The following is a 15,214-nucleotide window of genomic DNA, read 5'->3' as shown; positions in this document are numbered from 1 at the left end:
CTTGTTGATAAAACAAGACTAGTTATCACTTTTGTCTCTCAAAAGGTGTTGTAAGGACTCAATGACGTGTTTCCTTCTGTTGAAAATGTCTGACATCCTACAAAGCACCATCTGTACCCTCCCTCTACTGAACAATCAGAAAGCTTTAGAGAGAGAAGAACAAATCCCTCATGTCTTGTTTTTCGAACCTCATTTATCATCAACATAGATTTTCTGGAACAATCCCTTTTTCTCGTCACAGTTCTCAGAAGCCCTGAACCATGTCACAGGTCTTGATGATGTCCGCTCCACTTGAAAAATAGTCTGTGGTTGTTGTGCTGGGGATCAAACCCAGAGCCTCCCGCATAGGAGGTAAATCCTCTGCAACTGAGCTATCCCCAGTCTCTCCCCAAATGTTTCTTAAAGTTATCTTTTGTATGTATGCACGTGTGTAACAATAACTACAGAAAAAAAGGAAATGGATTTATGAGGAATACATGGGAAGGGTTAGAGGGAAGGAGAAAAGGGGAAGGGCCAATTATGACTTTTTAATTTCAGAATCATACACATCATCCAAATTAAACGCAAATTTATTTAAATTCACAAAGCTGGAAACAAAAGGCTAAATTTAAAATAGTTTTCTGCAAAAACAAAATATCTACCTGCATTTTTTTTTATCTGAATGCCTGTCAACATCTCTGTGTCCTTGCATCAATCCCAGATTATGTGTCCCACAACTAAAGTATTCTAACTCAGGAATATTGAAAACATCATGCATTATTTTCAAACCCAAGGTATGAGTTCACTTAAATTACTAATAATCATGTAATAGATGATGCAGGGTAGAATTTGTAGGCATACTTTGAAAGTTAATGGTCATGAGGAAACTGATTTGAACCTAGGGGGAAAGATATGAAGCGATTGGACAATCCTACAATAATAAAACGTGACCGTCTAGCTCCTCAATACCTAATGAATAATAATATGCATGTACCTAGCTCCTCAGTACCTAATGAATAATAATATGCATGTTTTATTTACATATTGGACAATGCAGCGCTCTGTTCCCTGAATGATGTTCTTCTGCCACTTGGTGGTGCCTGCCAGTTGCAGAATCCGTTTCTTGGTGGCACTGTACCACCAAATGCTTAGTAAGGGACTCAGCAGCACAACATTCCCAACCGAAAAGCTTTGGTTCCAAGGGCTTGGCTTAATAGTTTAAAGAACCCCTGCGGAGGTGACTGTGTTAACCACTCACAAGCAGCAACTGACTCCGAGGACGCTTTAAGTTACTGTGGGCAAAGGGTCTGAAGAATTCACCTTCTTACAAAACAAGCCAAAATTTTAGCAGAGAACTCAATAGCAATTTTCCTCGCTAAGAGGTTCTGTAAAATGCTACGTTATAGTCAAGCCCTGCGTTCCTAGCTCTGGTTTCCGCTCCTAATCGCCGCAAAAGCACAGTGTCTGAAGGACTTTGTCTTGAGTTCAAGTGGAGCTTGTTTTCGCATGCCTAATTAGTTTCTGATCATCGCCGGTCGAGCCTCGGTATGGAAAATCCCAGGTTCTCACTCTGTACTGTGGGGTTGGTGCGGCTGAGTCTGCGCTAAGCTGGAAGGTCTGTTGCAGTCTCTGCCGAACCGCAGCTCTGTTTCTTTGTTTTTTGCGATATCTTTGGCAGCTCCATCTTCCGGGCATTCCTTTACCTTCAACAACTCACTTGCTTCATCTAAAAGCCGATTTTTCTGATGCCTCCAACGTCTGGTCAAATTGATCTGTGTTAATGGAGTCTTCGCTGGTGAGAGATGCCATTGAGTGGAACGCCGAGATCTGTGGCCGCTTTTTTTTTTTTTTTTTTTTTTTGCCTGGAGCAAGAGACACCAAGATTCAGATATCTTTAAGGGTGGGCAGAGGAGGGAAAAGCTAGTCTTGGGAGGGGGGCAAACTGTGAGATAAAGGGAAAGGTTCCACACTGAGGAAGAAAGAGAGGTGGCTTTGAGGCTCAGAGGTGCTGTGGGATCACATCTCTCTAAGGCGAAGTTAAAAGGCATCCGGGTGGGAGGAGGTTGGAGGTCACAGTACTTAAAAGAATTGCTCTGGCATAGCTTATTTCCTGGGGGTGTCTGCAGAGGGTAGAGATTCCCCTTTCCAAAGCTTGTTAGAGCCTCTTTTAAGTGATTTAGGTAAGGTACGCTAATTGCTTGTCAGATGCCTTCAAACAATGCTCTCTGTCAGGATGCAGGAGCGTCTGGAAGGGGCTACAAGGAAATTTAAGAAAGGGGGAAGGATATGGGAGCTCTTGAAAAAAAAGGAGAAGGGGGGTAGTGGGAAAGAAGAAAGAGGAGGGAGAGAGAAACCGAGAGGGAATATACATGTATGGTGCGGATGGAAAAAAGAAATCCTGAATAACTGAACGATCACACACACACACACACACACACACACACACACACACACACACACACACACACACACACCACGGAGAGAAAACTCTTTGCTGCAAGGAACCCTGTGACTGCAGTAGCGACTAGAGTCGCAGGAGACAGACACTCCTTCCTTGTCCCAGATAGCTCTTGGCCCTAGAGGCAAACATGCCATTAAGCTAAAGAGTGTTTTTAACTGCGTGGAGTGCCACAGAAGGAAGGCGGTAGCGTTCTCCTGTTTCCCGAGTTCTGGGGCGAAAGAGAACCGAGAGGAGCGAGCTAGTGACTTGAGCCGAGTTAGACGCCCTTGCCTCTCCCAGGTCACTGGTGATCCGGCAGCCGCGGAGTAAGGTGCCCGGGTGGGTGCTACCGCCCATGCAGCTTAAGCCGATTCTCTCCTCCAAGGCGCCACTTGGCTGTGGTTTCGCCCTGTAACCCATCCTCAGCATAGATGCAGGGAAACCTCTCGCTGCTCCTCACGGACACCTGTCCCAACCAAATTTGACCTCCTAAGCACATTTGGCTGCGCCTTTTAGACAGCCACACAAATAGGTTCCAGGCTTTCCCCGAGCGCGCAGGGGAGAGGGACTCAAACCTCAGCCGCCCTAGCGGGTCTGAGCTGCAGAGAGCCTGGAAAGGGAAAAGGAGGGGCGAGGAAACCAGGGAGAGCCAGGGAGACTGACTGGTTGCGCTGGCCTGGAGAGCACCGTCGGGTTTGCAGCTCCTTCGGGAGCCGATGCTGCTGCTGCTTTAAGCCTTACAGAGCTTTCTAGCTCTCCCAGGGCCACCTCTCACCCGCTTTTCTCGGCCACCGCCTAGAGAAGCATCCTTATGCTTCTTATGCTACCGCGACATGCCTAGCCTGGATCCCTTTTCTGGCCCACCGGCGCCAGCGGGACACCCTCTGCTCCCTGCCCGCTTCCCCCTCGCTGCCCTGCGGCTGCTGATTCTCCACCTCCTCCGCCCCCACCATCTCCAGCTGGAAGACAAGGCCACCCAGTCGCAGCGGGTGCTGGCAGCCCGGGTCACGCACGGAAGAGAGGTGCAAGCTCGGACCCCACGCAGGGTAGGGGGCGTCCTGGAGCCGAGCAGCTAGGCAAGTGGGATGAAAGAGCGTGGGAGTAGCCGCCCTGAAGCCTGAGCTTCTCCCAGGAGCTATCCGCCCCCCCCCTCCCGCCCCAGCCCGACTAGGGCAAGAGCTTAGAGAGCTAGCCCATCTGTGGCATCGGTGGCCGCCTCCTCCTTGCACCTCCTCGCCGACCCCTCCCTCCCGGGACCTGCATCCCGCTCCGCCAATCAGAGTCCGACTGCCGCTTCCCACGTGACCCCGGGCGGGCTAAGGACCTGCTGCTTCCCAAACGCCAGAGGGATGCGGGCGGCAGAGCGCGAGAGGCGGCGGCTGGGTTGCGGGGCGCTGTGACTGTCCCTCCACCCAGTCTAGTCGCGCGCCTCTCTCCTGCCCGCTGGCTGCCTCCTCTCTGCCTCCTGCTTTCTGTCTCCTGTCCCTCCTTTGCCCCAACCCTGTTCCTTATGGCAGCAGTTCCCCGCATCTGGGGCGAAGCTTCTCAGCGGACTATCCTCTCGCTCCCGGGACTGAACCGGGTTACTGGATGTTGCTGAAACTCCTGAGATCATGCGCTCCTTTGGCCGCAGCCCCAGAGCCGGCTGTCCCTGCCGCCGCCGCCTCCTCTGCTGCCGTGGTCCGCGGGATGCTCAGTAGCCTGCTGCGTGGCCCCCGCGATCCCGTGTTCTTCAGAAGCCTTTGGTTGCTGCAGAGTTGCGCGAAGTAGTCATGGTGCTGTGGGAGTCCCCGCGGCAGTGCAGCAGCTGGACACTTTGCGAGGGTTTCTGTTGGCTCCTGCTGCTGCCGGTGACGCTGCTTATCATAGCTCGCCCGGTGAAACTCGCTGCTTTCCCTACCTCCTTAAGTGACTGCCAAACGCCCACCGGCTGGAACTGCTCCGGTAAGTCCAGATCCTCAGCCCTCAACCCCTTCACCCCTCAAAAAGCGCGGAACCTGTACAGACTTGCCGGCCCACCCTCGTGCGTCTGCCCAGCCCCTTGCCTTCCACAGCCTGGAAGCCAGGACTTCCCACCTCCATCCTGAGAAACATTGGGAACTGCTTCAGCCAGGGCTGGGCGTGCTGGGATTAGGAACAAAGTGAAGGTGTGGGGGAACCTTGGATGTCTGCCCTCACATTGAAGCTGAGAGGATTCAGGGGGTAGTTTTCTGGATTCTCGAATCGAGGGAAACACCTAACACAGACTATTTCCTGTCGTTTCAAAAATAAAAAAGTCTAGCCTGACTGTGAGAGAAATAACTTTATGAGAAAGAACAATCGAGAAAGCAATAAATCAACTGATGACTACAGGGGGAACCGTTAATTCCTGCCGGGGGGGGGGAGGATGCTTCTGAATGCAGGGTTTTCCTACTTAGCACTGGGCACTGGGTCACAGATATTTCTGAAGGAGGCAAGTTTCCAAGAACTGACTCTCTCTCTCTCTCTCTCTCTCTCTCTCTCTCTCTCTCTCTCTCTCTCTCATTTCTCTGCCTCCCTGTTCCCTCCCTCCCCTCTCTCCCTCTTCCTCCTTCCTCCTCTAGCTATAGCTTCCCCCCCCCCACTGTGTATAGCTCTTTAACTCTCTCTTGCTCTCTCTGGTGCACCCTCTGGCTCTCTCCCTCCCTCTTTCCTGTCACCCTCCCTCATTTCTCTCTTTCTTGGGCTGCAAACGCCATTGATATAGAAAGAGGTTGATTTTCTAGCCAAAGGATGTCCACCCAGGCTTTCTCGGCTCCTGTGTGGAGCACAGAAGTTGAGAAAAGAAGCAATCACAGATTCTCCCCCAGCCAGGATGGGATGCCCCAAGCCTGGAAGCTTCTGAAAACATAGTGCCCCTACCACAGTGGGTTCCAACCCTTTCACTTCTGCACTGGGTTGCCTGGAGTGACAGGCAGTCCCCTTGCTCATTCAGTCCCTGACAGAATACTAAAGCCTCACAGGCTGCACCCTACTGAAGCACTAATTGAAAAGGGCCCAAAGATTGAAGCTATTGCAATCTTCCTGGCTTGTTCTACGTTTCATTGGGAGAGCCTCTAGCCTACCGTGAAGAACTGCGGTATGATAGCTTTGGCATTTTAAACTTCATAAACATGCCTGGGCATTGTCCTCATGGTTTGATCCCGTTCTCGGTTTAGCAAGTGTGTTTAGAGCATTTCATTTTCTGTAAATAAAATCCTGGTACAATTGAATGAGGTGAACTTTTGTAGAAATATAGGTGAAAGAAAGGGTCTGTAACTGTTGAGAGGGTGTGATTATTAAGTGTAACTTATAGCTGGAGCCATGTACAGTTCTAAGGAATGGCTACAATAAACCCCAAGAGGGAATTAATATATACCAATCTGGTTTGGTCTTTCTTAAGACAAGTTGAAATTTACAGTTCCATTATATTTGGGTCAGTGGATTGACTGTTCTGCTTTGGGTAATTTCTAAATGTGGCATTTTATGAAACTCAACATGTATCTAGCTTATTCTTGGTGCCTGCATTCCTGTAGGCTATTTTTTTTTTAAGAATAAGTTCCACTTGGGAACAAAACATCCTTAAATTTGATTGTAGCTAATGTTGAACAGGACTAGTTCGCTTCATTCTTACCTGGTATTAGTACAGGAAAGAATTAACTTACATGTGACATTGGCGATGAAGAAATGCATTCTGAGCTATATATCTCGAAGTTGGATGCACCAACTAAAAAAAATAACCTGCAATTCTAGGAAGGTTGTTGAGAACTTGGCAGCCCCTTCCCACCCCTGTTAACTGGGAGGTGATCAATCTTCCTTTGAGCCCGAGAGACCTTCGTAGAAAACACCAAGCCTGTTTATCTTTATTATTGAGGTTTTGCTTCCTCTTTGTCTGGAAAAAAATCCAAATAAGTGTCATTTTAGACCTTATAGCAAAGAATAATTAAAGATAGAGAGATACTAAAATAGCACCCACACACCATCACCAGATTTTCCAAAAAAAAAAAAAGAATGTTGAGTTTGGGTCACTGATAATAGTCTATTTAGTGAGGGGGGATGAGGAAGCTGAGAAGCAAGTATCAAACTTCCATTCATAGTCAGCATTAATCCAAGATAAAATTCAAAAGATGATATGGAAAGGGAATTTACTGGGAAACTGCTTTAGAAGTATAAAATATTATTGATCCCTTCTCTAGATTTTGAGTTTGTTAGTAGAAAGCAACCTTGTGGCACATCTGTGGCTGTTGCAATGAAATTTTAAGAAAATTCTGTTAGTGCCACAAAATAGCTTTCTCTTCAAAGAATTCACAGCATCTTCAAATGACCGGAGCATTCTCTTTAAACTTGAGGTTATGATGACAGAGAAAATGATCTCTTCCTCTGCGACACCAACACCTGTAAATTTGACGGGGAATGTTTAAGGATTGGAGACACTGTGACGTGCGTCTGTCAGTTCAAGGTAAGACATCTGATATCTGCACCTTCAATCCGTGACAAAGACTGCAAGGCAGAGAGTTGCTTCTGCAGCCCATCCTTTGGCATTTTCTAACTCTACAGACTCAAAGGGAGGCTGGCATCACATAAAGGTACTGCCAAGGGAGCAAGCTGGCGTCAAGAGGACATACCTTTTAGAGACTGGTGTGTGCCATAGTTAGAAATGCCACTGAAGCCAGACAGCTTTGGGTTCTACTTTTCAGATGTGCAACGCATGCATTTATAGGTCAATTGACTGAGGGTACTTGTCAAAGGTCAGTGGATAAAAGATGTGAGTTTGTAGTTTTGTTCTTCTCCTGAGTTGTCCTCTCTCTCTCTCTCTCTCTCTCTCTCTCTCTCTCTCTCTCTCTCTCTCCTCTATTGTTCTTTGTTTTAGTGGCCTTTCATTTCATTATCCTGTTAATATGAGACTTTAAGTTGACTTCTATTAAGATCACTCTAAAACTGCTGTGCCAATTTGGAAATTATGAACCTTATTAATATATGTTAAGGTTTTCAGAATAGCACATTAGATGGCAACAGAGTCTCCTAGGAATCCAAATGAGTAGGTTGAGCCTCAAATTGAGTCCTAAGCAAAAGAAAGGTGATCTTTGCCCTGTGTCATGGAAGTTTGCAACAGTTAGAGAGATAAGCATATTTTTACAAAGGATGTATCATCAAAAATAGTTTCCAAAATTGAATTTAGTTGATATTACCATTGTTGTCATTAAAATAACTGTTTATCACATTTCCCACCGTACAAATTATTGGACTTTCTTCTCAAAACATTCATAAAATCATATATTACCTTAAATCACTTGGATGTCGCACTAATACACTTGATTTTTATTGAATTACATTTAAAAACACACACTAATATCTAATATATACTAAGTCAGTATATATTATATATTCTATATGTTATACTATGCTCTATATACTATACAGTATATAATATACTATACATATTATATCTACTATATATTACACTCGAGCTCAAGAATGCTTCCAAAATTCTATGAAAAGAAGAAAGTTACAGAACAAATAAAAAACATAAGTCATATCTACATATCTGATTTAACATACAATACTGAGAAATCATTTAATATTAAATATTGGGGATTCATCTTGGTGAAGATATGAGAATTCACATTTAAATATGACTTGAGTTACTTTTAGGTAAGATTAAAGCTCCTTGGGTATTATCTTCTCCTTTTTGAGAAACGGAGTGAGCCAATTGGTAGTTTAAAATTCTTGAAGCTATTGGCCTCACATCACAAATGTGTCTGTGAAAATCACAGGCCCGTGGCATCAACGTTCAAAGTCTCTACCACAGCCAGTGAGGAATCACGTTCTTCTGATGAGCTAAGGGAGGGTGGTGGGGGTGGTGGAGCATGAGAACACCCACCGATAAGTTTTAGGAATGATAAACAAAGTGGGAAAAACCAAGTCAGATAAATGACCAAAGGCCCACGGAATTTTACAGATTTTTAAAAATTGTGTGATCCCCACGAGTTACTCTTACTTTTGTAACCTAGGCTGGACACAGAAAGTAAGTTTGTAAATATCATTGAATGGTTCATGAAGACCAATTCTCAAATGGGAGCTTGTGTTTCTGATCCCTCACCTAGAAGAAATAAGAGAAACTGGTAGAATTCTAACTGGGCAAATGCAGGAGATTGAAATATATCATTTTCTTATTAAAGGGACTGTGTTTGATATTTAGCTGTCACAGGGGGTTTTTGTCAGCCAAGTGATTTATGCTTTTCATACATCGGTCAGCCAATATATATTAACTTATGTAACTGTGGAGTAGCTTTCAAATAATAAATGAAAATATATGCTACATGTTTATATTTCCTAATTCACTACTGGATTATAAAGCTATTAATGTGTGTTTTACAATAGTCAGTCTTTCAAGAGAAAAATATCTCTCTAGTAGTAAATTTATACTTTATGCGTTATCAGAAATATTGAATATCTAAATCACAGTGATGTCTAAATAAAATTATGCAAATTATATGAAAATGAGAAACTATGCTAAGCTTGGAGTTCTTTGCTTTCCTCTCAGTCTGTAGGGAATGTTGTTGTTGTTTTGTGGGCTAGTTTGTTTTTCTTTTATGTCTTCCTACTTTTATCTGACAAAAAGGATGAGAGCTGAAAGTCTCTTCTATATAGTATCCTAAACTTTTGTTTCTTGTACAGTTTCATATATAAGCATGAGTTATTCTATTTAAAATGGAATGTGCCATTAGTCTTTCTGGCTGTGAGATGAATTTCAAGCATAAATATGCATACTGTGCATAACTTATAATGTCTTGCAGTATGTGTTATTCCTCAACACCAGAATGAACATATATGACCCTGATTTCCCTTAGATGCTTTAACAGACATTAATTCCTACCCTCCAAAACTCACTCAATTAAGACAACTAAATTTGGTAATTTTGGTTAAGACTGGCTCGCTTTTCATTTTTTTGGTCTTTCCTCTACCATTCCTTTCTTCCATTCTCCCTTCTTTCTTCTACAGTGCTGGTGATTTAACCCAGGACCTCACATGTGAGAGGGCAGTACTCTACCAAGGACACACATTCCTATACATCATTTATGAGAAGAGGACATTTATTTTTGTTAATATAAATATTTTACCATTAAGCCATTTTCCTAGAGTATGAAACCAACGGATACATTTATAAAGCACCCCAATTCTAAGTTTTCAATATTGGTATGCATGCAAAGAAGAATTCCAGTAACAAAACAGTGCCAGTTTATTATAGATGATCATTAATAAACAAAGCAATATAAGATGTACATCTATGATCCATAAAACCAAAATTCTAAAATACTCTCAAATCCATCATTATATTTAAAATATTTTGAATTTTTTTAACCATTTTAGATTTTTTTATATTAATGCTCAAAGGGCAAAGTCTACCCTGACATCTGACAAATGCCAAGATTTCAAATGTTATCCTCCGAAACATTTTGGATAAGGAGTATTAAATCTCTACCAATAATTCTTAGATCATGAAATACGATATTAAAATGCCGTGCAATCTTGTGCATCTTACCTTCCTATCACAGTACCAAAAGATACACTAGCCCATCTGGTAAATCAATTGGGAAGAAAAGACTGAGAGGCAGTAAGCAGATGAGTAGATGGATGAAAGGAAGCAAGATCAATAGACAGATGAAAGGTGGGAGGGGAGGAAGAGAGAAAGACACAGTTGTTCTTAGTTCTGGTCACAGAGTGATTGATCCATAACAATTTTATGAGTTTAAATTATGAGGTAGCTTTGTATTTTCTCAAGAATATTCTGATTTGGGTGTTAAATAGTTGCTCTTAATAAACCAGGTCTTATATCTAAGATGTCCAGTTACTGGGGCTGCTTTAAGTTTTGCCCAGAATTTAGAGACAGAAAATGAAAGCTTATCTTCTTCATAGATCTATAGTTTTGATGAGGTTACTAGGAGCAGCTTATCTGTGATCTCGGTTATCACTGGTTTGGGGGGGGGGTCGTCATTCAAGGCATGCCCAGTTCAGGGCTCTAATTGATGCCTGGCCACCAATTGCAGAGCTTGGCTGCTCTCTGCCCCTGACTCTGTGCATGGGCTACTTTGGGCTTTGACATAGCATGGTGGGTAAGTTTCAAGGGCAACCATGCAGAGATAGAGGAGGAGTCAAGTCAAACCTAATGTTCTTCAGTGACTTTACATGGAGAATGTCAAAGACCTACCCATTTTAAAAACCACAAACATTGTACACGCAGGGAGATGTAGTTCCAGAGAAGTAAAAGTTACTGGTGGAATGCTTAAACTATACCACATACAGATTTTTAAACATTTTCTCCTCCAAAAGAGTACTATATTATCTTAAGCTATTCTTCCTCAGTCTTTGACAACTGGGAATATAACAGAATTCACTTAACATCTGTTGAGAACCATCTCCATGCCAGACTCTGTGGAAGGTGCTGGCAATAGACGCAACTTAAGTCACATTTAGTTTCGAGATGCTGAAATCTCAGCCCGAAAATCCGTATTAACCAAACAAGCATCAAATCACGTGAAATCTTGTATGGTCTTTTTATTCCCTGGGAGCAAAGATGAATTCCATATATCTCAGAGATTCGAGCTGTTGGCTCCATTAATGTAGTGTGTGGCTGTCTTAAGCAATATGAAAACTAGGGAACAAAGTCCTTCTACTGAGAACGCATATTTGGAAAATAAATTTGAGATTTTTGAAGACATAAGGAAAAACAGAATCACTTATTCCTCTTAGAAGTTTATATAACACATGCATTTATTGATTTAACCATAATCTGGGTTCGATTTTTCTTTTTTCTTAACCAAACAACCATGCAGACTTTTAGTAAGTTACCAGACATCAAGTTTCCCTTATTCATACCTTGAACAACGCCATGACTGCCTCCAACAACCATTTTCATGAATCTGGCGTATTTCAGTGCAGAAGTTAGCCTGTTCTCCTCTAGAGCTGTAGAGTGTCTACCTTTGTTTTCTAATGCTACAAACACAGTGCTTCACCGTGAGAGATAGTTGATGACTCTCCTAGCAAAAATATGTGTCATGATACCAAATAATTCCCACCTAATGGTGTTATTTATAACAAATCCTATGTTTTTAAAGCATAAATTTGTTAGTTCTCCACATGTCCCCACTCACCAGTTCAGACGAAGAAACTAAACTATGGATGTACAAAGTTTTAGCCATGGAATAACATAACCAATCCTTACAGAAAAATGGAGAGAATGAGAAGACGAGCCAGGACTAGGCATCCACACTTGAGTTTTGGTGCCTGAGAGCATCCGTTTCCTTTTGTGCAAGTCATGGTACCAAGGGCCAAAAGCATCATGGTGATAATCTACAGTTAAGCTCTTCTCAGCTCCACACAAATCCCCCTTTTGGCTTCTGCACGGAACTTGGCAGCTCCGCTTTAAACACTGTTCACGTTTGGCTGAGTGCATCCCACAGAAGTGACATACGAGCACTTTATCAGTTTATTCTCTATTTTAAGATGCGTATCAGCCTTGTGTCATCGCCCTTAACAAAGATAATAAGAGCTTCCCATCCTCCATGCAGTCCGGCGGCCCGGTAGTTGACTCACCTTCTGAAGCACATGAGAAGAGAGAAGAAGAAGAAGAAAAAGTCAGAGTCAGATAGAAGAAATTGTGAACTCAAATAATCTGCACACCCAATATTGCTAATGAAAAGATGACCAGGGGCAAGAATGCCAGACCCAAGCATAAGCAATTTATAAACCAGCCATCCACATAAATTTTAACTCTCGTGTGTTAAAGGAAAAGGGAAGTTAGTCTATTGTCCATATTGTTACCATCTCTTTCCTTGACCTTCTTCTCTCCCCCAAGCCCTCAGATAGCACTCTAGCTTTAGAGAACTCCCAAAGCCCACCTTTATTCTGCTGTCCCAGGTCCTGAACACTGCATATTTACCCAGTACTTGGCCATATTTGTCTCCTGGACATAAATATGAAATTAGTACCAGCCTTAAGTTTTCTCTTACTGTTTAATAGTTATTATTGGAAAACTGAAATCTCTCTGTAGTTTGGCTGTTGTCTTAGCCTTGAGTAACACTGGAGATACACTTACAGTAGTCAGAAATCAAATGTAAGGTAATCTATTTATCTATCTATCTGTCTGTCTGTGTTATGTGTGTTCGTGTGTGTGTGTGTGTGTGTGTGTATGTACTGAAAGCTTATGAAGACGTACAATCCACAGGTTTCATGAATCAAAAATGAACTGCTTATTGAGTTGAGTAGTAGTGACAGATTACCAAAAATCATAATCAAATCAATTTCATATATAGCTATGTAAACATACTCAACTTATGAACCAGCAGTATAACTGTGGAATGGAATTACTCAATGCATATAAGGTGTCTAGAATGCCTACTTATTAACTATTGAAATAAAATTAAAGATTTCTAAAATATCTAGGAAATCATGCTATTAGCAATCATGACTATCATAATATAAATGTCTTAAGATTTGGATTTGCTCGTTGGAAAAATACCAATTAGCAAAATTTAATATGTAATTTATTCAGTGGTGTATAAAAGGCATAGCATGTGCCTTTCATTCAAAAAACACTTATTTACATCACAGGTAATTTGCCTGTGTGGAAGACTGGGAAATGCTCAGAAACTAACGTGTTTATTGTGCAAGAATACAGACCTGAGTTCAATCCACACTTCCGATGTAAGAATCATGGGGAGAATGATCCCGGAATCAGCTTAGCTGAGTCTGTGGGCTTCAATTTCAGGGGAAGACCCTTACTCCAAAATGAAGGGGAAGATGTGAGAAAGACAGTTGATGTCAACCTCTTGCTCCCCCAAACAGGCATGCGCATATACATGAACTCACAGGCACATACACAAAATAAGTGCATAAATATATAAATTTGTCAAGATGATAAAACTTTTGCTATGTAAAGGTAAGAAAAGATTAAATAGATTATTGTGAATAAAAGGATACAAGTGCTATATGAAATTATGGAATAAAATATGCCTCAAGTTGTTGTCAAAGTAATTTTCATCTCATATCTGTTTTATTCTTTTTCTCTGGCATAAATCCTTGAGTTCAAATTTACATGTGATAAACTTTTAAACATATAAATATGCATATTAAAATTTCCTTGAAACCTGGATAGGTTGTTGATTTATTTTTGTGGGTATTGTACATTTACAGAATATCCAAAGTTCAAACATTTTAATGAAAAGTAGACGACAGAGTCAGTTCCACATGGATCAGCATGCGTGGTATTCCTTCCCATGTTTCTGGCATAGGCAAGCCTTGATGAATAATCATCTCGATCATTTCATTTGTTATAATTAAACAATGAAGTGCATCAGTAGTAGCAATCAGCAGATAATCACATCCTGGTGTAATTAGCAGGTATAGGACACAGCCAAGTATCTCTAATGCCTTAGCGTGTGATTATAATATGACGGTCGTACACAGTAGGTTGCCTAATTTCCATTGGAGAAATACGTAGTTTTTATAATGAGCTTATTTTAAAAAGTGAGCATTTCTGTTTCTGAAACAAATACGAATAGTTATCATTTGGAATTTTCAACAAATTTGATATGCAGTTCACTACTTGCGAAAGGTTTCCTTCTATATTCCGAGGTCTTGCTTCTATACTTTGCCTTTATCAGTATTCAAAGTTTTAATGATAAGCAGCAATTAACAGATCAATATCTTATCTGAATATTTCTTAATGTATCAAGATTAAAAATAAATAGGAAAAAAAATAATAATCAAGGAGTAACTAAGAATTTTATTTTGTTATTTTAGTTTTGAAATTTCAGCCAAATAGTTCTGCTCCCAATACAGATAGCTGTCAGCTTTGATTTTAATAGTCTGACATGGCTGAGCTGTTTGTTTTCACCATAGGAAGTCAGCAAGGATACCTATCAAGAAAAATTAAATAATCAGGGTGTGCCTGTTCTTACATCTTTTGTGGGCTAATGGCTCAGTCACTTTCTGGGAAGCACCTAATCAATTTGAATTCTTTGTGGTGCCTCTGCCTAAATCAAATGACAAATTGTTCAACATGACATGGGCCTTTGTGTATCTCTCGGGGATGCCCTTACAAAGCAAACCCTTGTAGGATACAACAGGGATCACCGACAACCAGAGGAGTGGTTTGTTTTGGAAGTGGTTATTTGTGTTTGGGATGTCTGAGGGATGCAGAATCCAATAACAACCATAGTGATTTCGTTTCTCTTTGTTCCTCAGTGCAACAGTGACTATGTGCCTGTGTGTGGCTCCAATGGGGAGAGCTACCAGAACGAGTGCTACCTGAAGCAGGCTGCCTGCAAGCAGCAGAGCGAGATACTTGTGGTCTCGGAAGGATCCTGTGCCACAGGTACGCACAAGTGTCCCTGAAAACCACGTGGGTTGCGAGTCCAATGCCTTCTTGTTTCCTCTTCGTTCCTCAAATCAACCTCACTTTATACTGACTATGGCTTCCATTTGTTCTTGTTTTTTTAAAGCCTTGATTTTTTTAAAAAAATTGAATACATCTGTATAAAAATAGGAAAAGTATTTACGACAACTGGTATCTTTAAATACATATATATTGGTTACCGATGTACAGACAGTTGAATAAAATAGAAATCTGCCTTTAGTTCCTACATATGAAGTTTCTAGATAAAGTGTTTGTTTGTTCAATTGATGGTCTCTTTGAGAAGGGGGTTGTCTCCTAGAGTGCATCTTCTACAGTGCATCTTTGCAGATTTGAATTCTGAAGATAACAAGGTTTTTTTCTTTTTTTTCTTTTTCCTTTTC

The 15,214-nt window shown here is 41.8% G+C and overlaps 1 protein-coding gene across 3 annotated transcripts in view; it reads left to right on the top strand.

The window, feature by feature from the left end:
* The first annotated feature begins 3,755 nt into the window (after positions 1–3,755).
* Tmeff2 (transmembrane protein with EGF like and two follistatin like domains 2) overlaps positions 3,756–15,214 on the top strand; it is a 282,612-nt gene continuing 271,153 nt past the window's right edge. For 2 of the 3 annotated variants that reach the window (XM_048456057.3, XM_085684183.2), the window contains exons 1-3: positions 3,756–4,363; positions 6,766–6,875; positions 14,663–14,792. In XM_048456057.3, coding sequence (XP_048312014.1) covers positions 4,192–4,363; positions 6,766–6,875; positions 14,663–14,792 — 412 coding nt within the window. In that variant the 5' untranslated portion in view covers positions 3,756–4,191. The remainder of the gene's footprint in view (positions 4,364–6,765; positions 6,876–14,662; positions 14,793–15,214) is intronic. The other variant, XM_048456056.3, reaches the window with a different exon arrangement.

This window comes from Myodes glareolus, chromosome 27 (assembly GCF_982192425.1).
Source record: "Myodes glareolus chromosome 27, mMyoGla1.1, whole genome shotgun sequence".
NCBI classification, from domain to species: Eukaryota; Metazoa; Chordata; class Mammalia; order Rodentia; family Cricetidae; genus Myodes; species Myodes glareolus.
The sequence above is the reverse complement of the archived record's forward strand: the minus strand, read 5'-3'. Positions and strand labels throughout refer to the sequence as shown.